General features: G+C 46.7%; 1 protein-coding gene across 2 annotated transcripts; it reads right to left on the minus strand.

Moving 5' to 3' along the window:
• Nucleotides 1-3,839: 3,839 nt before the first annotated feature.
• Nucleotides 3,840-19,254, minus strand: TPPP3 (tubulin polymerization promoting protein family member 3). Of its 2 annotated transcripts, none has more exons than XM_079987850.1 (5): nucleotides 19,217-19,254; nucleotides 18,045-18,125; nucleotides 10,436-10,629; nucleotides 6,697-6,850; nucleotides 3,840-4,614 (listed from the first exon to the last, which is right to left on the minus strand). In XM_079987850.1, exons 3-5 carry the CDS (start codon nucleotides 10,621-10,623, stop codon nucleotides 4,426-4,428), a joined length of 531 nt encoding a protein of 176 aa, XP_079843976.1. In that variant the 5' UTR covers nucleotides 10,624-10,629; nucleotides 18,045-18,125; nucleotides 19,217-19,254; the 3' UTR covers nucleotides 3,840-4,425. The 2 variants fall into 2 exon arrangements, with proteins under 2 accessions (XP_079843976.1, XP_079843975.1); XM_079987849.1 differs by lacking the exon at nucleotides 19,217-19,254 and adding an exon at nucleotides 16,596-16,676 and having other exon boundaries at nucleotides 18,045-18,104.
• Between the last annotated feature and the right edge of the window lie 5,465 nt (nucleotides 19,255-24,719).

Here is a 24,719-nt window from a genome sequence, read left to right on the forward strand (position 1 = left end):
AGGATGAGAACAGAAATCATGCTCCGGTGGCACGGCAGCAGCAGGAGGCCCCATTAGCTAAAATGGTGCTTCAGGTTAAGAACAGTTTCAAGTTAAGTATGGACTCCGGAACGAATTAAGTACTTAACCTGAGGTACCACTGTAGTTTATCCCAACGTTCATGGGGCATTAAACCTTTAACTCAGCAGATGGTGCTGTTGTCTGTTCTACTCCTTTGGCTGTATCCTCAATCTGCATCACACTTTTTCGCTAACAGTGCTATTCTCACTTTTTCAGCCTCTCTGCTTATGCAATTTAAAAAGCATGTTTTCCAGGCTGCTTGTATAAAAGATGCAGGATAGCTCCCACAGAATTGGAACTGCCAATAGCTGCCGCTCCCATATAATGCCGGCTGCACGATATTGAAGAAGGGTGCTCTGATGTAGTATCCCTAATATCCTCAGGGCCCCTGTCAGCCAGGAAGATGCAGGACATTAAAACACAGGATTGTATTTGGCAGCATCCAGTCTTCTTTGATACACTGTCCCAAACCTGCCATCCTCAGACAACGACCCTTTTCTCACAGGATCCTTAGAAATGCAGAGCAGGCCTCCTTTTGCTGTCTTGAAGGTCAGCAACCTTGTATGCAAGCGCTTCCAAAGGGCATCTCTCCCAACCAGCCGTGAACGGTGGCAGCACCAGCCCTACTGTTAGGTCTAGAGTGCAGCTGAGACATCAAGCAAAGATGGGAATAGAGGCAGATGTTGGATGATGGAGGGGTGTGGGGGGGAGTGTGTAGGATGGCCATGTGTCCTACTTCACAGAGAACAGTCTTCTGTTTTGGAGTGTCGTCAGGGGGCAGTCCTCTATTTGAAGCTGTTCTCTGTTTGAGGGCTGTCCAGCCCAAGTCTGGTTTAAAGGTAAGAAAGGCGCAGCAGGAACAGCTAGTCGGCAGTTAACAGCACCTGGCCAGCAGACTGAACCCACCAGTCAACTGGTACCTCCCCCATGCAAACTTTGTGCAAAATGGTATCTTTTTTTGGTGATGCAAATCCTCTTTTTTAGCAATGCATAACTGGCCCCCTTATCCGGCTGCAACATGGCTCAGAAGCTACCCTATTGCCCTCATATGTGTTGGTAAACACTACTCTGTTACCAGAAGTAGGATTCAAATCTGATTAGTTCTGTACATGGAATGGCAGAATGCCATCTAGGCCACCCCAGGCAGTCATGTGTCTTGAGCCTGTCCTGAATTGTGTACTATCGAGTGCCTGAAACAAACCCAGCCGTTTTGTTTCTACAATGCCAGGCAGGCAGCCTATGTATTCCCTGGTGGGAAGTCATAGGTAGCCAGGAGGTCTACATTCAGATGGTAGTTCCCAGGTTTGCAACAAACTCTTATTCAAATTCTGTGTCCAAATTTGCTTCTGGAGGGGAGGTAGCAGCTAGTAAACAACTTAATTCCCTCTGGAAAGGGGGATCTGGGCTGCTTGAGGTGGGGCCATAGCTCTGCGGAAGAAGACCAGCTTGGCGCACGAAAGCTCCCGTGTTCAATCCCCACCACCCCCAGGTATGTCTTGGAAAGATTCCCTTCCTGGAACCCTAGAGAGCTGCTGCCTGTCTGTGCAGACAACACTGAGCTCAATGTACCATGAATGGTCTGACAGCTTCTTATTTCCTGTTGAACTGAGCAGGGATGGTGGGTCAGCCATCGCCTGACATTCCTCTCAGGAGCCTGCGCTGGGAAAACTGATAAAGAGAGACAAATGTGAGGGAGAAAATAGCAGCAAGGCCATAAAAATCAGCGGCTGAGATATTGGCCCACACAGGCTCCAAGAGGCCTGGCAGGAAGCCATTTCCGTCGCAGGCAGAGAATTCCATGCTGGGTGTAAAACAACATCACTACTCAGCTGGTGCGACTCTCCCAGCCCACAGAAATATCTGGACTCTGGGAGAGTGGGTGCCTGCAACACTCTTCCTGAAGAGACAGGACACTTGGGGGGGGGGCTGTTTGCTTTCTCCCCCGCCTCAAGATGAGAGCACTGGGATCACTGGTCCATCTGGCTCCATATTGTCTATAGTGGTTGGCAGAAGTTCTCCAGGTTTTCAGACCAAGGGACATTCACAGGCCTCTCTTGAGATGCTGCAGATTGAACTCAAGGCCTTCTGCATCGTGCAGAGCAGATGCTCCAACACTGAGCCCAGAGTCAGACTGGGTTAAAGGATACACATAGTGGAGCCACGTTCTGGAGCCCAGCATAGGAAGAACATAGGAAGGTGGCTTTTACCAGTTCAGATAATTGGTCCATCTGGCTCAATATTGTCTGCACTGACTGGCAGCAGCTCTCCAGGGTTTTAGGCACAGGTTCTTCCTAGCCCCCATGAGGAGATGGAACCTGGGACTTTCTTCATAGCCAAAGAATGCGTTCCACCATTGAGTAAAGATGCAGGATCTCTGGCCTTCGTGCCACTTTCCTGCCCCACCCTTACACGAACCCCAACTCTCTAACAGATGGGGCTGGGGGCTTTGGCACCCGAGGGAAAAGGAGCCACTGAACACATACCTGGTCTAGCCTACAGCAGCTGGGAAGCCCCTCCCCAGATGCAAACTCAAAAGGAGGGACAGGGATGGGGTTCAATTCACACTGTAATGTGCACCGACCTAATTCACACTTCCTTAAGTGAAGCACAAACCGAAATACAGCTCTCCTGTGACATTTTCAGGTCTCAAACCAAAGAACGGGAAGGAAAATTCATATATTTGAGGAATTTACACACAAAAATGCATGTACTGTATGAGCCAACTTACAAAAATGCATTCTCTTAAGAAAAAATTGCTTGCAAAGGATGCGTGTATATTAGGCTGAATTGTGTACAAATTAAGAAAAATGTGCACTAAAATGCTTAAGAATTATTAAGATGGCTTTTTTAAAAAATCACAAAGGGATGCAGGAATGTGGCAAAACTTGGAAAAAGGAGAAAATAGGAGAAATCAGAATTGACAGATTCGCCCATCCCTAACCGAGAGTCAGGCATGAGACGGTCTCCTTCAGCCACTTGCCATCCTTGCTTCAACTGCAGGAGAAGACAACAAAAATTGTTCTATTGAGGTCTGGATCACATGCAATGGTATTCTAACACAATTGGGATCCCAAGGGCATTATTTTATGTTGAGAAGCTCTGACTCAGTAGTCTTTTTACCCAGACCAAGAAGATCTCATACCACCACATCAGTTTGTGATATTTTTTTTAAGTCCACATGAAAATGCATTAACATTTTAGTGGAAATTTCTCCTGATACATGTTTGCAAGCACTTATGAAAGCTTGTAGCCAATGTTAATTCTACTCAGAGTAGACCCATTGAAATTAATGACCATTAACTAACTTTGTTGGAGGCAAATACATGCATTTTCCCATTAGTGCAAATTTCTCCTAATATAATGCATGTTTGTATGCCGTTTATCCTAAGATGCGAATTTCTGCTGGGCAGTTTCCTCTAATACGATGCGTTTTTAACATTATTTTCATGAATATATGCATTTATGAACATACTTCACAGCAGTGTATGTATTTCTTGGCTGGAGAACTGCAAAATTCAGACAGGTGTGAAGTTTGAAGGACGGTCACTATTCAGTGTGGTATTAAACAGATTTGCCTTTACATGTGAAATGAATCAAATTTCTTCCCTGTCCTTCTTGCCCTCTCCTCCTGGGTTTAGCTGTGCCCACCAATGGCATGGTGCCCCCAGCAGATATCCCCCTGAGGGAATGTGATCCTCCACAGGGTGAGGAGTTTCCCCCACCCCTGCATACAGTGTTTAAAAGGGATCGGCTACCTTGTCAGTTGAGGAGCAAGATGGTTGTGAGTAGTACTTTTATTTTATATACTGCTTTTCTGATACAATCAAAAGCGGTGAAATGATGCCGTCGGAAGCACTGGGGTCCCCTGCAAACAGGAAGTAGACATCATCATGGGTTGGAAGAGCAAGGACTATGAGGAAATGCTATCAGAAGCCTGGGAACTGTGTGGCAGGGACTGCCATCTTGTTGCCCTGACAGAAGCTTTGTGGCCCTAGAAGCTGCGCAACAAATGAAGCTTTCCTTTTATTTTCTCTGCGGTGCAGGAGACTCCCATTATTAGCACTAGTGAGGAAAGCAGTGGGGAGGGGGCTGGTTAGAGTGAGGTAAGGGAGACATCTGAGGTGTAGAGGCCTTTGGTAGGCTGCGCAGGCGGGTGCCGCAGATAAAAGTCTGAGTTTGTGTAACTTTGGGAAGCGAGGTGCGTGACCGGGTCACATTGCAGCTGCGTAAACCATTCAAGGACAGGCACCCCTTCCAGCTATTGCTCTGGGGCTGGAGTGAGGCCGGGCAGAGCCGAACCCCCACGAGGGCAAGGGGGCGTGTCATTAGGGTGGCCCTTCCTTCAAACGGGTGCGGCAGCCGCTCCTATTTCTTCACTTTGGCATCGTAAGTGCCGGCATGCTTGTAGGCCGACACGTAGCCGCTGTTGTCCACAATGTTCTCCCGTCCGCTCTTGCCTTTGCCCTTCCCGCTCTCGTCGAAACGTTCCTTGTGGGAGCCTGTGTACTTGGACGTGTCGGTGAGCCTCTCCACCGCGCCCACAGCCTTGGCTTTCTGCCAATCACAAAAACAAGGGAGGGGGTCAGAACCATTCTTTGTTCAGCAACGACTACCATCGCCCCTACTTCAGAACATGGCCTCCACATCACCTCCACCTCCTTTACTATCTACTATGCAATAATATCAGGGACGCGGGTGGCGCTGTGGGTAAAAGCCTCAGCGCCTAGGGCTTGCCGATCGAAAGGTCGGCGGTTCGAATCCCCGCGGCGGGGTGCGCTCCCGCTGCTCGGTCCCAGCGCCTGCCAACCTAGCAGTTCGAAAGCACCCCCGGGTGCAAGTAGATAAATAGGGACCGCTTACCAGCGGGAAGGTAAACGGCGTTTCCGTGTGCGGCTCTGGCTCGCCAGAGCAGCGATGTCACGCTGGCCACGTGACCCGGAAGTGTCTCCGGACAGCGCTGGCCCCTGGCCTCTTAAGTGAGATGGGCGCACAACCCCAGAGTCTGTCAAGACTGGCCCGTACGGGCAGGGGTACCTTTACCTTTACCTTTATGCAATAATATGAGGAGCTGCTTTGTACCAATGTGAACCACTGGCACATAGAGTAAAAGTAAAGGGACCCCTGACCATTAGGTCCAGTCATGACCGACTCTGGGGTTGCGGCGTTGATCTCGCTTTACTGGCCAAGGGAGCCGGCGTACAGCTTCCGGGTCATGTGGCCAGCATGACTAAGCCGCTTCTGGTAAATCAGAGCAGTGCACGGAAACGCTGTTTACCTTCCCGCTGTTTACCTATTTATCTACTTGCACTTTGACGTGCTTTCGAACTGCTAGGTTGGCAGGAGCAGGGACCGAACAATGGGAGCTCACCCCGTCGCGGGGATTCGAACCGCCAACCTTCTAATCGGCAAGTCCTAGACTCTGTGGTTTAAGCCACAGCACCACCCGCACCCCTGACACATAGAGTACCACTGGCTTTACCAACAGCTCTCCAGCATTGCAGGTAGCGGTCTTCCCCAGTCTTGCAATTTGGAGGCTCCTTCAACTGGCACATAAGAGCCCTCCTGGATCAGACCAAAGGCCTATCCAACTCAGCGCTCTCTACTCACAATGGCCAATGTTATTTCTGTAGGAAGCCCACAAGCAGGACATGAGCCCAATAGTGCTCTGCTGGAGACTGGCCTTCAGAGGCACACTGGCTCTGATACCTGAGGGAACATAGCCATCATGATCAATAAGTCTTGTTCTCAATGATTTTGTCAATCCTCCATGAGGGGTGCAGGTATTAAACCTGGGGCCTCCCATAGGAAAAGAGCAGGAGCTGTATTGGTCGGGGGTACTTAAGGAATTCAGTTTCCATGAGTTCCAAAGCAGACTGACCTGATCCATACCTGCTGTACTATCATAAAGACTGGAACATAGTTATCCACCCTATTTTACACTTCACTGAATTTTGTGATAAAGTTCCCGGCTCAGAAAACGAAACAAAATGCATTAAAATGCATATTAAAATGTGTACAGTACTTTTCTTCTAGAAAAAAGGTGCTGGTACTGCATTCCCTTGAGTACCCCTCAGAAAAGAGCACTGGACTGTACATAAATACATACAGTGAGATAAAAGATGTATATAAATGTACAATTTATGATAAATTGTGTATTGAAATATTATTTATACACAAAATTCCATACTGCTTTCTTTTCTGCTAGTTAATGGGACAGAAGAGGTTCATAAACGATCACTTGTGGAATTGGAAAAGGACTGATCTGTCCAGAAGTACTGAGGGTGAGTTAAGCCGTACCATACGAGAAAGCTGCAATTCACTACCAGAATGCACACTTTGCATACAGACATTTCCTGGTCCAATTCACAGAATCTCCAGGTAAGGCTTGGGAAACCCTGGAGAGCTGCTCCTAGTCAGTGGAGTTCAGGTGGGGAACCTGCTGTCTCCAGATGTTACTGGTTTACAACACACATCATCCCAGGCCATGCTGGCTGGCGCTGATGGGAGTTGGAGTTCAGCAACATCTGGAAGGCCACTGGCTCCCCATCCCTGCCCTAGACCCAACCTGGCCTGCTTCTGGATTCCCACCCGGAGTCTGTTCTGCTTCTTCCTGCAGCACCGGCAGCAGTTACTCACAGTGACGCCCACGTTAGTCGGTTCTTTGCCTGCCACCAGCTGGCAGATGGATTCATACGCTTCCTCTTTGCTTTTGTCCTTAAACCTCTTTGGGGCCAGCTCCTCCAAGGCCTTCTTGAACTCCTCATAGTTTATGACTCTGGCAGTCTTCCCTCTGGAACAGAATAGGCACAAGGGACTCAGGAGCCAAATCGCAACTACCTTTGCCCCTGACTCATACACTGGGGCGGGGGGGGGACACCTTCTTCAGTCTGAGGGCCACATTTCCTTCTAGGCAACTTCTAAGGGGCCATAGGTCAGTGATAAGTGGGGCCAGACGCAAAAGAGGGCGGGGAATGAATACAAATTCTACCTTCGTACAGTAGGCTTGTTTCAATACACATTCACACCCCTTAACCACCTCCTTCCAGGCAACCCCGAACCATTATCAGAGTTCAAGAATACATTCCTGCCAAGCAAAAGCATGCAAGGAGGGTGTCCTGGCTCCCAGTTGTAGAAGGACAAGAACTTGCAAGTTCCTCCCATTGTTTAGCTGGGTTTTGGTTCCGGGCAATTTCTACCACTCAATCTATTCCTGCTCTCTGGAGCAACAGAGCACAAGTCCGCTTCATCTTTTACATGTCCTCCCTTCAGATATTTGAAGACTGCTATCATGTCTCCTCTTAATCTCCTCTTATCTGGGCTAAACATACCCAGCTCTATCCTGGGTGTCAACTTCTGGACAAGCTCTAGCTTGTCAATGTCCTTCTTAAGTTGTGCCATACAGAAGTGGACATGGTACTCCAGATGTGCTGTGACCATTGCAGACTAGAGTCCACTTCATCCGATGTAGTCAGGCCAGGCCAGACTGTAGTCCACAAAAGCTTATGCCATAATGAAACTGTTAGTCTTTAAGGTGCCACAAGAATCTTTGTTGCTTTTAAAGAAAGAGACTAAGACTGTGTACACATTACCAGCTTAAAACACAGCTGGTCGTTCTCAATTCAGACTGAAGTTGGTTTGGAGTGTGTACGCAACTTAACATGGCTACATCTCTGAAAATCTTGATATATACCAGCTAACTAGCTAGAATAACTGAAACATTTGTTTAAAAGTTCTAGAGACTGGTAGCTGGTGGCAACACCTATCAGTGCTGAACGCTGACAGCTTCTGCAGCAAACTGGCAGAAATTGTCTTTTTGAGGCCTCAACCCCCAGAGAGGAAAGGTATGTTTGGAAAGACCACAACAAAGGTGCTTCCAAACTAGGCCCACTATCCTACAAGTATCTGTCTTCGGTCTGATTTTCTACATGCAGGGAAATATTGGATGTGTGTGAGAGCACTTAGATATGCAATTCCTCATTTGTGGCTTTAGGTGACGCCATCCAGAAAATAGCTTTACTTATTGATTCTGTTGCCTGCATAAACCAGAGGCAGGGGAACTTTTTCAAGCTGGAAGTCTACATTCCCTCCTAGGCAGCCTTTTTGGGGCCACATGCCAGTGGTGGGCAGAGCCAGAAGCAAAAGAGGGTGGAGCAATGGAGATTGATTTTACTTTTTGTACAACAGGCTTGTTTCTACACAGACTCACACACAGAGTTCCCTGCCTCCATCCCCCATCCAGACAAGCACGAGTCGTCATCTGAGTTGCAGGACACATTCTAGCCAAGCAAAAGCAGTCCAGGAGGGTGCAAAGCAAGGCTGGAGAGGAGTGTGGCCTGAGGAGAGTCCTGTGAGACAGAGAGACTTGGAGGCCACATTCAGCTTCCCCATCCCTGGTATAAGCTGTCCCTGAGTTTTGAGCAGACTGAAGCTGAGAACAGGTGACACACATGCCAAGAGCTTTCCCCAAACCACTAACTGCAACCAGTCCACACACCTCTGAGATATGGGGCTTCTAGTGGTTAAATCACATGTTAAGCTGGATGCACAGCAGGCATCTATGTCTCATTTTCCTTCAGAAGCTGGGCCTGCCCTGGGGTCACAAGTCTCCAGCCTATGATCAAACTACATATTACATTTGTGCGCCGCTATGACTGTTGCTTTTTTGTTAAATTAATTTATAGCTGCAGAGGGCCTTACTTGCTGTTGAGATCACTGCAAGCCCAGAAGTTAGGTCTATCACTTTTCTCCCCAACTGTGATCCCACCAATAAAAAAAAAAATTAATCCCCTTCCGTCATTGCTACAAAGCTTTTTTAAAAATCCAACTGGTGGCAATGGAAAAATTTTAGTAAGCTCTAAGTCTCTCTGCAGGAGGGATATTGGGAAGGTGGAGGGGTCACAGCTGAAGAGGGACAAGATATAGCTGGTGGGCTGGCCCAGCTCATCTCTCTCTTTCTCTCCCCCCCCCCCATTAAACTGTAGCTTTCGCTGCTGCAGCCAAAGTGCTTTCTATTGCAAGAGAGTTACACTAGCAGCAGTCAATAGCTGTTTGTTTTTTATTTTTGCCAGGACCAAAGGCTTGATTTCTCAAACAGCAGCTGACATGGAACAGTTCAACAGTACAAACAAAAGTGTTCCTGCCAATATTGCTGAATCAAACCGGGACAGCACCATTGAGCAATGCATGCTCAGTCTCCCCAGAAGCACAGATGTGAAACACAACAATGCCAAACTGAAGCTGGCATTGAGCCAAAGAAGCTGTGTGTGTGTATCTTTTTAAGCTGGTGCTTGGCATTGACACAGCAAGCTAAGCCTCTTTTTTGTGGGTTGGGCTGTTTTCTGCTAGGTTTGTAGTCTGGCTGCAGACAGGGTTTTTGAACATGTGCAGAGTTTCTGTCCCTTGTCGCCATTAATGCAAGTCATCTGGAAAATTATGTATTGGAGTAAAAGAAAAAAAGTCACTGCCCTTAATCAATTGAGATCAGGTTTATCTATTTTACTTATATTTAGTAAACAGATAAACATGTGCTGTGTTATTTTTACAAGTGTGTTATAAAAATATCTCAAACATTTTTTGCAGAAGTCAAAAAATAGATTAGGAAGGTATTTGTAAATCTAAGCATGTTACCCCTAGGGAATAAGCACCATTGAGCACAATGGGATTTCCTTCCTAGTCAACATGCATAACATTGTGCTGTAAGTATTTGACTTGAGGGGAGCAGGGTTCAACAGAGCATAAGAAGTTGCCTTATATCAAGTTAGACTATTGGTACACCTAGCTCAGTGTTGTCTATGAATTTTGCAGGGTGGGGGTGGTAATGCCATGGGACTTCTTCAACTTGGCAAAGCTTATATAAACACACACACACAAAACAAACAAACAAACAAACAAACAAACTGGTATATCTATGCACATTCTGTATAGTATGCATAGGATGTATATTTCTTTCTGGAGGTGGCTGAAATGACCACGATGGTTGTAACAGCAAATAAAATTGAAATTGACATAGCTTAGGGTCTCAGCATGTCTTGATGAGGCCTTGCTTGGTAGGCAATGGAATGGAATAGAAGTCTGGGGAAGGGCTGTAGCTCTGTGGAAGAGCATCTGCTTTGCATGCAGAAGGTCACAGGTTCAATCCCCAACATCTGAGGCAGGTATGGGAGGGAAACCTGCCTGTTAGGGTACCAAGGATCTGATTTAGTATAATGTTTCTATGAATTAGCTCATTGGGCTCTTGCTTCCAGGGTCAGGGCTTCAGAGCTGTGGCAAAGACTTGCCCACAGCTTTCAGCCCCATCCAAGTCTCCTTGTTTTTGTAAATTAAGAACCAACATGAAGCAGAACCAGAAGGAAGTGAGATGGAAGCAGGCACTTACTTCACCTTGCTGAAGACAATATCCACATCTGTGCTGGTGACCCCTTTGCCATCGGTTACTTTGCAATCCTTACACAGTTTGGCCCAGTTCTTGCCATTCATTTCTTGCCCTGTAGCTTTGGTGTCGCCATAGATGGCAAACTTTCGGAAGCTCTCCTCCAATGAAGCCATGTCTGTGCTCTCAGCCATGATGTTCTGTAAAACACACAGGGGGCTGCTCAGATCCAAGCAACAGGCATTGTGTGTGCCATCATGTACACATTTCCTAAAGCTCCTCTAGACATTTCCCCCTACCTAGGGATGGTGGAATCTGTCAGTTTCATTTTCCCCTCATTTATCATTTTTTTCCAAACTGGAATTCAGTTCTCCACATTTTCACAGCAACAATTTGCAATTTTTGTTAAAAGTGGGAGGGGAAGGGGAGTCCTTAGGAAAATTCATCAGCATCTTAGGTCAACTTTCTCCTGATACACATTTTTGCAAAGCAAATTCCCCATATATATTGCATTTTTATATCTTGCTTTCAGTAATGTATGTATTTATATGAACACTTTACTCTAGTATATGTATTATAGTACACATTACTTGACTAGAGAGGTGTATGGGGTGCTAGGGGTAGGGCAGTGCCTCTGGTGGGGGGATATATTGCACTCCTTTTGGAGAAGTTTGTTCACTTTTGGTCTCCTGTCTGCACTCAGCTTTAACCTGTGGCTCCTAAAAACTGTCAGCATGCAACAGCGGCCACACCCCAGGAAACGACTTTGACTGGCTGGCTAAACTAAGTGAGGGTAGCCAATGTATCTCAATCCCTTGGTGAGTTAGGGACTTTCCCTGCACGCGAAGACAGACTCCGGTAGATTGAGTGGACGAAACCAATACAGTGGTACCTCGGGTTACATACGCTTCAGGTTACATACTCTTCAGGTTACAGACTCCGCTAACCCAGAAATATTACCTCGGGTTAAGAATTTTGCTTCAGGATGAGAACAGAAATCGTGCAGTGGCGGCGCAGCAGCAGCAGGAGGCCCCATTAGCTAAAGTGGTGCTTCAGGTTAAGAACAGTTTTAGGTTAAGAACGGACCTCCAGAACGAATTAAGTTCATAACCTGAGGTACCACTGTACTGGGTCAAACAGTTAAGAAGCCAGTTTCTGCACATGCTGTAGAAGGAAGAGAGGGGCAGATGGGGCTTGTCAATCTAGGAAGATAACCTTTCTAGGAAAAGGGAAATCCTGGTCCTAAACCTCCACTTCCTTGTGGGATATCTTTGGGAGAAGAAAAGGCTACACAAATTTGGGAGAAGAAAATTTGCTACACAAATCCACAGTGGAGTCTCTAATACGGTTGGATGGCACCATGTACACCTCCTTCTGGAAACTACTGCAACCAAGCTGGTGCCAAACATTGCTCTGCTTTCCTCTGGACCACATCAGTGAGGCTGAGAGGGGGGGGGTCTTGTCATCTGGGAAGCCCAGTACCTCCATATACACTGCTCAGGCTTTTGCCCCAAGGAGGTCATTTCAGTGCTGCTAACTCAGCGGTTTGCCTTCATCCCTGGAGGCATGATCCATTGTCTCTCGAGACAGACAGATGCCAACCACTTGGCTAGAGAACTGCATTGCAAAATCTGGGGAACTGCAAATTTCCAAAGGATTGGCTGAGTTTCAGTTCACAATTTGTTTTAGAAAGTGTGACTTAGAAAAATCCACATTTAAATGCAAAGTAAATTGGATTTCTCCCTGAGCTCCATTGTTGGTCTTAGTGCACTGTTTGAACAGATTTCTTGGTTCCTGAGATAAATCAGGGCATCATAGATAGAGCACTTTTCTGAAACCTTCTGTAGAAGCTACTGGCTGTTTCAGATTTATCATAAACTTTCCCCCTACTTCTGAAGTTCAGTATGCGAGCTCCATTGTTGTCATAATCCGAAAAACCAGCACATGGACAAGAGGAAAGTGCAGTGTGTTAAGGAAAATTGCTTTGCAAAAGTTGTGTGTTATAGGCAAAAAGGTGTCTATTAGGAAAGATCTTCACAAAAACGCTGATGAATTTTCATGAGATTTTTTCCAAGTTTTTAAATTTATTCTTGCAATCATCTATGCAAATTTCTAAACTTAAGATTAGAAAAATGAGGAAACAAGGGAAACCAAAATGGACAGATTTGCCCATGCCTAGCAAGAGCAGACCTATCTTCTCAGCAAACGCCCTGGCTTGCCCTGTGTCAATGCCAGCACTAACTGGAATTTCCCCACACAATTATTAACTCAATCCATTGCTACTTTGGGGAAACGCTGTCCATTTCTCACGGACATTTACCCTCAGCTATCCCCTTGCTCGGGCTCCCTGCCAAGATCCACCCATGCCCAGGGCAGGCTATTAGGGCACTAGCCAGCCTGGGGGGCCTGCCAGGTCCAGGATCTTAGTTACGGCCTGACATTAAACAAAAACAGGCATGTGGGCTTGGCTGCTGGGGCGGCCACAGTTTGTGTTGCCTGGCGACAGTTGCTAAGGGCGGGTTGTGCTACTTGGACGTGGTTGCTCTGGGGAGGATAGTGTGGATTAGCATATGTACTTAACTCCACACTAATGGACATAGACATGCGTGTGAACTTTTTCCCCTTTCTCTCTCTCTCCTTAAAATTTCTCCTCTGCTGGATGAAGATATCTCCTGGAAAGGGGCAGTGGAGCTGCAGGCCCGACCCAACAGACGTCACAGCCACACTTAGATGTACATGAATCTGCATGCACAGAAATACAGTGGTACCTCGGGTTAAGTACTTAATTTGTTCCGGAGGGCTGTACTTAACCTGAAACTGTTCTTAACCTGAAGCACCACTTTAGCTAATGGGGCCTCCTGCTGCCGCCGCGCCGCCGGAGCCCGATTTCTGTTCTTATCCTGAAGCAAAGTTCTTAACCTGAAGCACTATTTCTGGGTTAGCGGAGTGTGTAACCTGAAGTGTATGTAACCTGAAGCGTATGTAACCCAAGGTACCACTGTACACAGCAGCAGGTGTACTGGGTGCACAACTGCAAAAAAAAAAAAAATGGGCACAAATTATGCAGGTTTGGCCTTTTGGAAAACTGCAATAACATGCGGGCATATTAAACTATGGGTTTTTAAACTGCGGGAGGGGGGTTATTTCTGTTTGTTTGTAACTATGTTATGTATTTTGTGTTTTTATATTGCAAACTGCCCTGTGATCCTCGGATGAAGGGCAGTATAGAAATTTAAGAAATAATAAATTAAAGAATGATGATAATGTACAGCTGTGTCCTTATCCAATTGCAGAATCCTTGACTTTGCAAATGTGAAGAACTAAACTCAGTGTACCTTGGTCAGTGTGCTTTACCCCTGAGACACACATGCGGTAACCCGTGTGAATAGCCACTCATAATTTAACTTTTTAAAATTATTTGCCGCAGCCCTCATCCAAGAAGCTTGAAGCTCAAACCTATATGCGTTTTCCCCAAATGTGCATCATTTTATACTTTACTTACATTGAACCTTATGCTCCCCAAAAGGCTGGTTTGAAGGCTCCCTCTCCTGAAGAAGCTTTGTGCATGTCTTACATTTTAATGTTGTACATTTATTTTATGTTGTAAACTGCTACATTGTATGATTGAAAGTTTTCCTTTTATTCTCTGTTGTCCTTTGTAAAGACCTTTGGCTATACAGTGGTACCTCAGGTTACATACACTTCAGGTTACATACGCTTCAGGTTACAGACCCCGCTAACCCAGAAATATTACCTCGGGTTAAGAATTTTGCTTCAGGATGAGAACAGAAATTGTGCTCTGGTGGCACGGCAGCAGCAGGAGGCCCCATTAGCTAAAGTGGTCCTTCAGGTTAAGAACAGTTTCAGGTTAAGAACGGACCTCCGGAACGAATTAAGTACTTAACCCGAGGTACCACTGTATACAATAAAACTGACTGACAGACTTGCGGCATGTTCTATAATAGATGCCCCTTGGACTGAGATTTAGGCTGACAGCAAACTGTGGGCCCCACAATTTGTCTCCCTGACATGCAGAGGTAGAGATGTTTGCACAGGTGAGCAAAGCAAACTGCAGGTTTTCTCACTTTTCACACAAAAATTGAGACGCATGCACCTAAGATTGGCTGAGACTCCCTTATTCACATAGGAGCCCTGATTGGTTGTGAGTCACAGTCGCAGCCAATCAGAGATCTTCTGCTAGACAGGGAGTCACAGCCTATCAGGACTCCCTGGTACACGTCCCTGTGTGTTTAGGGATAAATGCTCTATCTGCAGTTTGCTCTCAGAGGCATCTGTCTACCCCCACAGTCAGAGACATAGCACACAAAGAGCTGCACTTTAGGGACACCCACTTGCCCTTCACACTCTACATGTTTACTGTGGGCAACGTCAGTTGTAGCCACAGCAAACATGATTGACACATAAATCGTGAAGCACCCAGGTAGAGGTCAGCAGCTCTTAATCCTTGTATTTATTTAATGTATTTATTTAAAACCAACCCTGCCTTTCTACAGTTGCTCAAGTTATGTATGGATTCTTTCACCATTTGGCCAACACCTAACTAAGTCAGTCATTATGCTTGGCTTGCTAGTTGCGTCTTCTTCAGAGATCTTAGCTACACAAATACACACATACACAATTTACGTGGGCAACACAGAACCTATCTAAACAACAATCTGGTTCAGTTCAGACAAGATATCACATCCATAGCTTGTGCTGACTGTAGCTTAGAACCTAAACCACCGTTTCTACTTCCAAAGCTACAACAATTAAACTGTGGTTTAGAGCTGCTCATCTGCTTTCATTTCACACATTCAATCCTGTCCAGAAGGCATCAACAGTCGGCATGATAGGGTCAGTTCAAATTGAAGAAAGGAGCCCACAGGGGCTGCAAAAGTCAAAGGTATATCAGAGCTCAACCAGTGAACATCTAGCTCATCAGCTGGGATGCTCAAGAATTTTATCCAGTCTGCATTTTTAAGGAAATTGGCCTGGCCTGCACTTCTTAGACAGAGGGTTCCTCCAAACTGGTGTTTTTTCCAGGGTGTATTTGCAACATGTCACTGATGCAGAAATAGTGATGGCTTTTTACAGGAATATCCAAACATCATTCCTCTTTTTTAGTTGCTCTGTGAATATTCCCCAATGTTACCACATAGTGCATTGAAGGGCCTCTCTGTTGGGCCCTTGGAACTCTTGCCAGGCGCACCCCCTCCTCCACCACACCCCTGTCTCCAGGCCACACTCCTCACTAGCCCTACTTCACACCCTCCTTAAGTTTCTGCCTGCCTGGAATGTGTGCTTGACTGCCTCTTGCATGCCTGGATGGAAGTCAGAGGTGGCTGAGTGTGTGTAAAAATTAGCCTAATGTACAAAGGTAAAGGGACGTGGATGGCACTGTGGGTTAAACCACAGAGCCTAGGGCTTGCCAATCAGAAAGTCGGCGGTTCGAATCCCCGTGACAGGGTGAGCTCCTGATGCTTGGTCCCAGCTCCTACCAACCTAGCAATTCGAAAGCACACCAGTGCAAGTAGATAAATAGGTACCGCTCTGGCGGGAAGGTAAACGGCGTTTCCGTGTGCTGCTCTGGTTTGCCAGAAGTGGCTTAATCATGCTGGCCATACGCCGGCACCCTCGGCCAATAAAGCGAGATGAGCGCCGCAACCCCAGAGTCGTCCGCAACTGGACCTCACGGTCAGGGGTCCCTTTACCTTTACAAGGGTAAAATGCACATTCATTGCTCCACCCACATTTGCTTCTGGCCCCTCCCACCACTGGAATGGAACCTTCAGAAGGTTGCCCAGGTGAACATGTGGTCCTTGGTCTGAAAAAGATTCCCTATGCACCCTTTAACCCTTGCTGTGGTCCCAGCTGGAATCAGACCCCCGGCAACTGCTATTTGCAATAGGAAGAAAGCTCCCACTGACTGAAATAAGAGTTTTCCTCTCATTCCAAACAACAGGGGATGCAGACAGAGGGTTAAAACTCACTTCCCTCCACACTGTGGTTCCGATTTGGCTCCCTCTGATCCAACCCCACACTGGCTACTTAGTGTAAAGTGGCCATCCCCAACCTGGTGCCCTTCAGATGTTTTGGACTACAATCCTTGTCCATTGTAGGGGATTGGGGAGAAATTTGCTTTAGACTGTATTTAAAGCATACTTACCAAATCACTTCAAAGCACTACGTGAACACAGCTATCCTTCAAAATTCACACTTCTACAAATTTCGCAATGCAATTCTCCACCTATGTAATGTGTACAAAAATGCATATACTGTAGTAAACATGCATATAAATGCAAAGATCAATGAAAATAACAATCATAAAGGCATGTTAGGCAAAATTACAAACAAAAATGAGCATATTAGAATAAATTTGCACTAAAATGTTGATAAGCTGTTGTGGAAATGTGGAAAACTTGACTGGAAAAATGAGAAACCAAGAAAAACAGAAATCGACAAATTCACCTATCTCTCGGGGGTCTTCCCAAAGGGCTTTCGCACAGAAGATGGAGCAGCCTTGTGCACTGTTGCTTCAGAATGCAGAGCACAAACTAGTGGGTGGAAATTGCAGGAAAGCATATTCCAGATAAACCTCCGAGAAAGAGCTGTCCAGCAATGGGACAGGCTGCCTTGGGAGGCGATAGGCTCTCCTTTGCTGGGATCCATCCATCTCAGTACTGTCTACACTGACTGGCAGTGGCTCTCTTTGGCTTCAGACCAGAGTCACCCCCTGTCCTACCTGGAGATGCCAGCGAATGACCCAAAAACCTTCTGCATGCAAGGTTCTATCACTGAACTACAGCCAGCTTGCCTGGTGCAGTTTTCTATTCTGCCAGTTCAGCTGAACTGCTAGAAGCAGAAGCCTGAGAAATGATATCACCAAGCCAGAACAATGCCAGCGGCACTCAAAGGAAAGCATCTCGCTGGCCGCTTTTCTGCAGGCACGTAAATCCAGACATACACAAGACCAGAGGGCTAAAGGCACGATTGTGCATGATGCCAAAAGCACCTCTGTAAAACATCTCTCAGGCTTTTTGTGTGCATATGTGCATTCTCAACATCCAAAACAAAAATCAGAAGAGTCGCTTTTAGAAGCTGTATACCAAGTCAGACAATTTGTCCATCCCGCCCACTATTGTTTACTACTTTGTGGCAGTGGCTCTGCAGGGTCTCAAGAGCTGTTTTTAAGTATGTTTAATAATTTGAACATTTTATATTTTTTTGGTAAACCACTTAGAGGTTTTTGTACAATCAAGCATTATAGAAATGTTTTTAAATAAATAAATAAAATCCATGCAACCTGAACCTTTAACTGGAGATGCCAGGGGTTGATCCTGGGAAGCTGCTGCATGCATCCATTTGGGATTGTCACTAACGTTTAAACTGCACAGACGTTACAGTCCAAGATGGGCAAGAGGAAACCCCTAACTTGCCATTTTGTGCCCATTGGTCTGTGCTGGGATTCTCCTGGAGGTTACTGAACTAGATGAGGATCCAGATTTAATCATGCTTAAAGAAGACCCATTGATTTCGATGTGTCTGCTCTAAGCACAACCAAGTCTGGATCCAACTCTGCATTTCTAAGCAAGAATGAACACTCAAGATTCCTTACCACAGGTTAGTTATGTTTCAACAGTTAAGAGGTCCCGGGTTGCAAATTTTAAAATACATCAGCAGATGACGGGCGGAGATTCTAGAAAAGAACAGAGCAAAAGGTAGACAAAGCAATGTCAACTCACCCATGTTCTATGCAAAAAGAGATGGGGGGGGGGTCAATTTAAGGCATCAGGTAAAGAAGAAAAAAAACATCAAAAAGAAAAAAAGGCTGCAGTTCAAACACACTTTTCCAGTAATAAGTCCCACTGAACTCAGTGCAGCTTATTTGTGACATGCAAAATTATGTTATGCAAATAAATAAATTCCACTGGGGGATAATAAACAGAGAGTGCTATCTTCTGCTTTCTATTCCACAATGCTATTAACAACATGCATACCCTGGAACAACTAAAGAGCACCTAAAAGAAGCTTTATACAGAGTCATGGGTGGATCTGCCGACTCAAGGCATGTGGTGCAGATCTAGTGAGTCAAATATTCATCGAAGCACAGCTGATGCCAAGCTAATTCCTCCATTTCCAGGTTTGCAGACACAACACAGGGATTTCTAACAGAGATTGCTCCGGTTGACAAGCTGCCCATTCTCACAATCTGGTTAGTTAAACAAGCAGGGGAAGGAGGGTGTACCCGGTATTTATATTATACATGCACAGGGAACTAGGAAAGAGAATGAATTATTCCGAATTAGTTAGTCTGGAGCCAAGTGACATCATCGCCTCGGGTGCAATGCTGAAAAACAGAGGGAGACCCCGCCACAAACACCCGCCTGGACGCAGCACCCCCTGATGACCCTGCGACAGCAAACATCAAGCAACAGCCTCGCGGCCGTTGTTTACGTGGAAGTAAATAAATCCCACTGAAGTCACTGGGACTCCCTCCCGAGTATGCATGTAGAGAATCGGGATTGCAACCTTAGCATAGTGATGGGAATAAACGAAGAGATCGTCGGAGGTACATTGACTGAGAGGAAGGGAAGGAGCGGAATGCAAAGGTTTGGTCAGCATGCCTAGTGGGTGGATGCAGGAGGAACGGAGAGACAGGGGTTCCCCAAGCCTCCGGCTGCAAGAAGCCTGCATTGTCCACGGGGATGGGGATACCCCGGTTCCTCCTTACCCCACTCCGGATCCCCCTCGCCTGGCTACGCCTTACCCCCCGCGCGCGCTCCTTACCCGGCTTGCCTTCCACTACGCTGCGCCTTGCAAAAAAAGGGGGAGAAAACCACCCCTCTGGCTCTTGGAGACGCGCCGCTGCCGGCGGGGCGAGGCTCGGCTGTTGATTCCCGTCTCCATAGAGACCCCAGTGACACAGCGCGGGGAGGGAATAGGAAGCGGCGGCGGGGGGGGCGTGCAAAAGCGAGAAAGAGCCAAGACACCTCCCTCCGGGGAAGAGGGAGGCGCAGGCGCGCTGGGCAGCCCCTCCGCCCGCTCCAACGCGGGCCTGGCGCCAAATGGGCCATTAGTGCGACGGTGGATGATGCTGAGACCTTGGGATTGCTGCTGCTGCTGCTGCTGCTGGCTCCGGAACATTAGCGGGGAATAAATGGATGGCATCGCGGGGGGAGGGGGAGCAGCAGGAGAGAGAGATGCCTGTGTCATCCTGAAGTTCTCAGCAACCTTTTTCTGCGCGCCCTTCTCTTTCCCCAAAGCAAGAGGCTTAGCCCAAAGACCGGCCCCCCGTCTGTGCCAAGACTCTGAGCCCTTGAATTGTAGGGTTGGAAGGAACCCCAAGGGTCATCTAGTCCAACCCCCTGAAATGCAGGAATCTCAACTAAAGCATCCAGGACAGACAGGCACCCCACCTCTGCTTGAAATCCTCCAAGGAAGGAGAGTTCACCACTTCTTGTGGGAGTCTGTTCCACTGTCAAACAGCTCTTACTGCCAGAAACTTCTTCCTCATTTCTTGTAACTTGAATCCATTGGTTTGGGTCTTAGATTCCGGAGCAGGAGAAATCAAGTTTGCTCCATCTTCCATGTGACAGCCCTTTAAGTTATTTGAAGATGGCTATCCTATCTCCTCTCAGTCTCCTCTTTACCAGGTGAAACATACCCAACTCCCTCAACCATTCATCATATGGCCTGGTTTTCAGATTCTTGGTCATCTAATTCAGTGACTGACAGTGACCCTCCAGGGTTTCAGGTGGGAGAGACATTCTCAGGCCTACCTGGTGATGCCTGGGTTTGAACCTGGAGCCATCTACATGCTCTGCCACTAAGCTCTAAGGAGCTCTAAGCTCCTCTAAGGAAAGCAAGTGATTGCATGCATCTCCTGCCCCCTCCCCCAGCCATTTCGGTGCTTAGAAGTTAAAGGGCAAGGTTTATAATGCAGTGGTAGAGTATCTCCTTTGCAGGCAGAAGGTCTGAGGTTTCATCCCAGGTAAGGCTGGGATACTTCCCGGCTTGAAATCATGAAGAGCAACTACCAGTCTGAGTGGACAAAACTGAGCTAGATAGACCAAAGCTCTGGCTGAGTAGAGGACAGCTTTCTATGACATACAATTAAAGCCCATGGCTTCCAGTGACAGAGCCCCCCCCTTCACTGTGACTACTTGTAAGGGGGCAGGCAGGTGGGGGCAGCCTGAAGACAGGCAATATGCCATGTTTGCCCTGGTAGTGGGTCAGCCTCCATTCAACTTTGATGAGACTTCGACTCATCTGCCATTGTAGGCAGGAGACCTCTTTCAACCCAAGGGTTGCCCAGTAAGAAACCTCCTGGGGGCCATATACCAGTGGTGGGTAGGTGGGGTCAGGTAGAGCAACGGGTGTGGCTTCTTTGTTCAACAGGTCACATTATAAATTATAATAATAATAATAATTTATTACTTATACCCTGCCCATCTGGCCGGGTCTCCCCAGCCACTCTGGGTGGCTCCCAACAAAATATTAAAAACACGACAAAACATCAAACATTAAAAACTTCCCTAAACAGGGCTTCCTTCAGATGTCTTCTAAAAGTCAGATAGTTGTTTATTTCCTTGACATCTGATGGGAAGGCCTTCCACAGGGCAGGCGCCACTACTGAGAAGGCCCTCTACCTCGTTCCCTGTAACCTCACTTCTCGCAGTGAGGGAACCACCAGAAGGCCCTTGGCACTGGACCTCAGTGTCCGGGCTGAACAATGGGGGTGGAGATGCTCCTTCAGGACAGACTCTGTGGCAGCAGAAGAGAACAGAGGGAACTCCAGAGGAACTGGTGGGGGGTTGTTGCTGCTGCCCCCTGGCCTCTGCCCCCTGGGATGTTTGCTTCACTCTGCTTAATGGTAGGACCAGCTCTCAAAACAAAGACTTTAACAAAAGTTGAAGTACTTTTGAGTCTAAGTACTTCAACAGCACAAGGCTTTTTACATGTCCAAATGAGTTTAGTGAGATTTATTTCCAGGTAAGTGTGCACAGGATTGCAGCAAAAGAGAAGACGTTTCCATCAACAGGAGATGTTTGTCTTTGGCTCCCACAAAAATGTGTTCTTGTCCCATTACAAATCCCACACAGGACTATTAAACTGACTGTGCCATCTAGCAAGCAGAAATTAAAAGCACTATGTTACAAGGAGAGAGCACTTTCTTTGAACAGTCAGGATCCATTGATTAGCTGGGCTATTTTTTATCTGTACATCAAGCTTTTAAATGTGTGATTTATGCCATCTTAAATCAAAACATTAGGTGAGTAAGCTATAGATAGTATCCAGGACTGTTTCTATTCCTCAAGTACAGAAAACTTGCTACTGCAGACAATTCAGAATATGAATAACCTTAGGTTCCTAAACATAACAAAAAGCAGTCTTCCAGTCCTAAAGGTTCTGAAGAGTACCTGCACATTTTTCAAGGCTGGTGTGAGAGCCAGTGTGGTGTAGTGGTTGAGAGCGGTAGTCTTGTAATCTGGGGAACTGGGTTCCCGTCTCCGCTCCTCCACATGCCGCTGCTGGGTGACCTTGGGCCAGTCACACTTCTTTGAAGTCTCTCAGCCCCACTCACCTCACAGAGTGTTTGTTGTGGGGGAGGAAGGGAAAGGAGAATGTTAGCCGCTTTGAGACTCCTTAAAGGGAGTGAAAGGCAGGATATCAAATCCAAACTCTTCTTCTTCTTCTTCTGGTGAACACATTAGAAATGTAGGGGGATTTTGAATAGGATTTCTCGTGTCGCAGTTACCTGCCTGGGACTCGGCAGTCAACCCACTGGCTATATGCCTGTTCCCCCACACACTGGGATCCAATTCCCATTTGCCTATGCAGAGCAGAAGTTCCAGTTGCCCTCCCACATATCATAAGCACTAAAAGAGGATGCCTAGGGTTCACCCCTTAAGAGGTTTGCCTTTGCATTCCAGAGAAAGAGAATCTTGTTCAGAGTAGTAGAGGATCTAAGGCTGTCACACTGGATTTTGCAAAGAAAAATAATGGCATACAACTAGAACTGAGAGAAGCAAAAGAAGGGAGATTTTGGCCTCTAAGTAGTGCTAAAAATCAAACTGTGGGCTTGTAAAATACCAAGAAATACATACTCCAATGCATTTGGTTCAAAACTACCTTTAAGGGCACTGATTGCAAGTGAGGTTCTCTTCTCAAGCCAATACGATCTTTATTTTCAATAAGTGATTCTGAAGAAGGTTGTTTTCAAGGAAAACACATTTTCTTTTTTTATTATTTAACAAATACTGCCTTTTATAATGGTCACTTCCATACAACCTGTTTATTGAAATTTCATCTTGATTTGTTTGTGGAAAATTAGATGAAGTTGCGTCAAGCAAGTGTTATCCACACTTTTCATTGCATTTTCCTTTATTTCCTTATTGCAAAAAGCACAATATTTAGGGGAAGTGGGCTTGTTTCGCAAGAGCTCCAAATCAGCTCTAATTAAGCAGCCTGGGGGGTTGTATGACGGGGTCACCAACCAGCACCCTCAGGTGCTAAAACACCCATGAAGTGTGTTGTGTGTGTGATCTCCATAATCAGGACCGGCAGGACATAGCTGATTTCCCATGGTAAGCACAAGGTTGTCCAGAGGTAGCTGTTGCTCTTTTAAAGCCATCCAGTTTGTTGGCCATCACTGCCTCTTTGTTGGCCATCACTGCAAGTTCCATAGTTTTAAATGTAAAGATGTGCTTTCTTTTTGTCTCTCCTGAATCTTCCAGCATTGGAAGACCCTGAATTCTAGTACAGTGGTACCTTGGTTCTTGAATGTAATCCATCCCGGAAGCCCGTTTAGCTTCCAAAATGTTTGAAAACGAAGGCACAGCTTCCCATTGGTTGCAAGAGCTTCTTGCACTCAGTGCAAGCTGCATCACACGTTCAGGTTCCAAAAAACATTTGAAAACAAAAGCATTTACTTCCGGTTTTTTGGCGTTCAAGAACCGAAACGTACGACAACAGAGGCATTTGGGAACTGAGGTTCCACTGTATTATGAGAGAGAGATCTGGTTGACCCGTGTGGGAGCAGGATGCTGGCCTGATGGGCCTTTGGTCTGATCCAGCTGGGCTCTTTTGCGATGCAGTTTGAAAACTAAGGGAGGGGCATAGTTGAAAATAGCACAGACGGTTCTCACACTGCAAAGCTCAGATGAGCTGAGAAAACGAACAGAAGTCAAAGGCTGTACACTGCCATTACCATGGCTGGTTGACCACTGGGAGTGGTGGCCTGGCCTGGTTTCCAAAACCATGTGAGAGTTTTAACAGCTTCTATCCTATCCACAGAAACACCCTAACTTAAGTCAAGGCTGCAGCTAAGTTCGCAAGGGGCTGTGCTTAGGTGTTATGCCTCTGGCTACCCATTGTGTAACTGTTTTGTTTAGGGCAGGACACCGTTGTTAGGCAAAACCTGCACGACAATCAGCAACTGAGGCTGAGGCAGAGGGAGATGAGGACACAGACCTCTCCATCAGGTCAGCTAGGACCAATGAAGGCTGTTCCATTTGGGCAAATGGGGCTCTGCGCTCAGTCTGCCTCCACCTGCCTGCCTGCCTTTACACTTGCATCTAGTCCAGGGGTTGGCCCAGCCTATCAGCTTCCTCTTCCTCAGTGTTGCCCCTTGTAGAACTCAGCAGGGAGGTGGATGGGGACAAAACTAGAAAGAGCTGGCTCTGCCTAACCTTGGCACTGACTTCACCTGCTGATAGGCTCCCTGTCTCCTGACCCACTAGTCCAAATGGTGACCAACCACCAATCGATAGGACTTCTTGCCATTTGGCTGCTCACTTAGAACTGTCTTCTCCAGGGCTGTTTGACCAAGTCATTCTGCAAGCAGAACATTTTTGGGTACCTGAATGTTCTGGTTTTCCTCTTCCCTCCTCACCCTCTTTTTCTCTTCTGCTGTTGTGAACCTGAGGGCAGGGCGTGTGTCATAATTTGCTCTTTCTGCCTGGAAAAAATGATTGTGCCTGGCAAACTTTTATGTTTCTCCTTCACAAACAACCTAATAAAGGAGTGCAGCACATTTTATAACCCTGTTCCCTTCTAAATGAGCACCCAAGAACCAGAGGACTGAAACATTGACCAGAGGCGTTGGGAGTCTTTGTGATAGTGGCTGATGTCAGCAAGGAACAAAATGCACATTGGCTCATTCTTCTGTTCCCACAGTCAGGCAGAGGCTGAGCTGATGTGGCCGGAACTCCCAGTTCTGTGACCTCCTCCTCAATTCCAGCTAATGGGATTCAGCTCGAGCTTCAAGTCTGATGGTGTCGCATGAAGG

This window comes from Podarcis cretensis (genome assembly GCF_951804945.1).
Source record: "Podarcis cretensis genome assembly, chromosome: 8".
Lineage (NCBI taxonomy): Eukaryota > Metazoa > Chordata > Lepidosauria > Squamata > Lacertidae > Podarcis > Podarcis cretensis.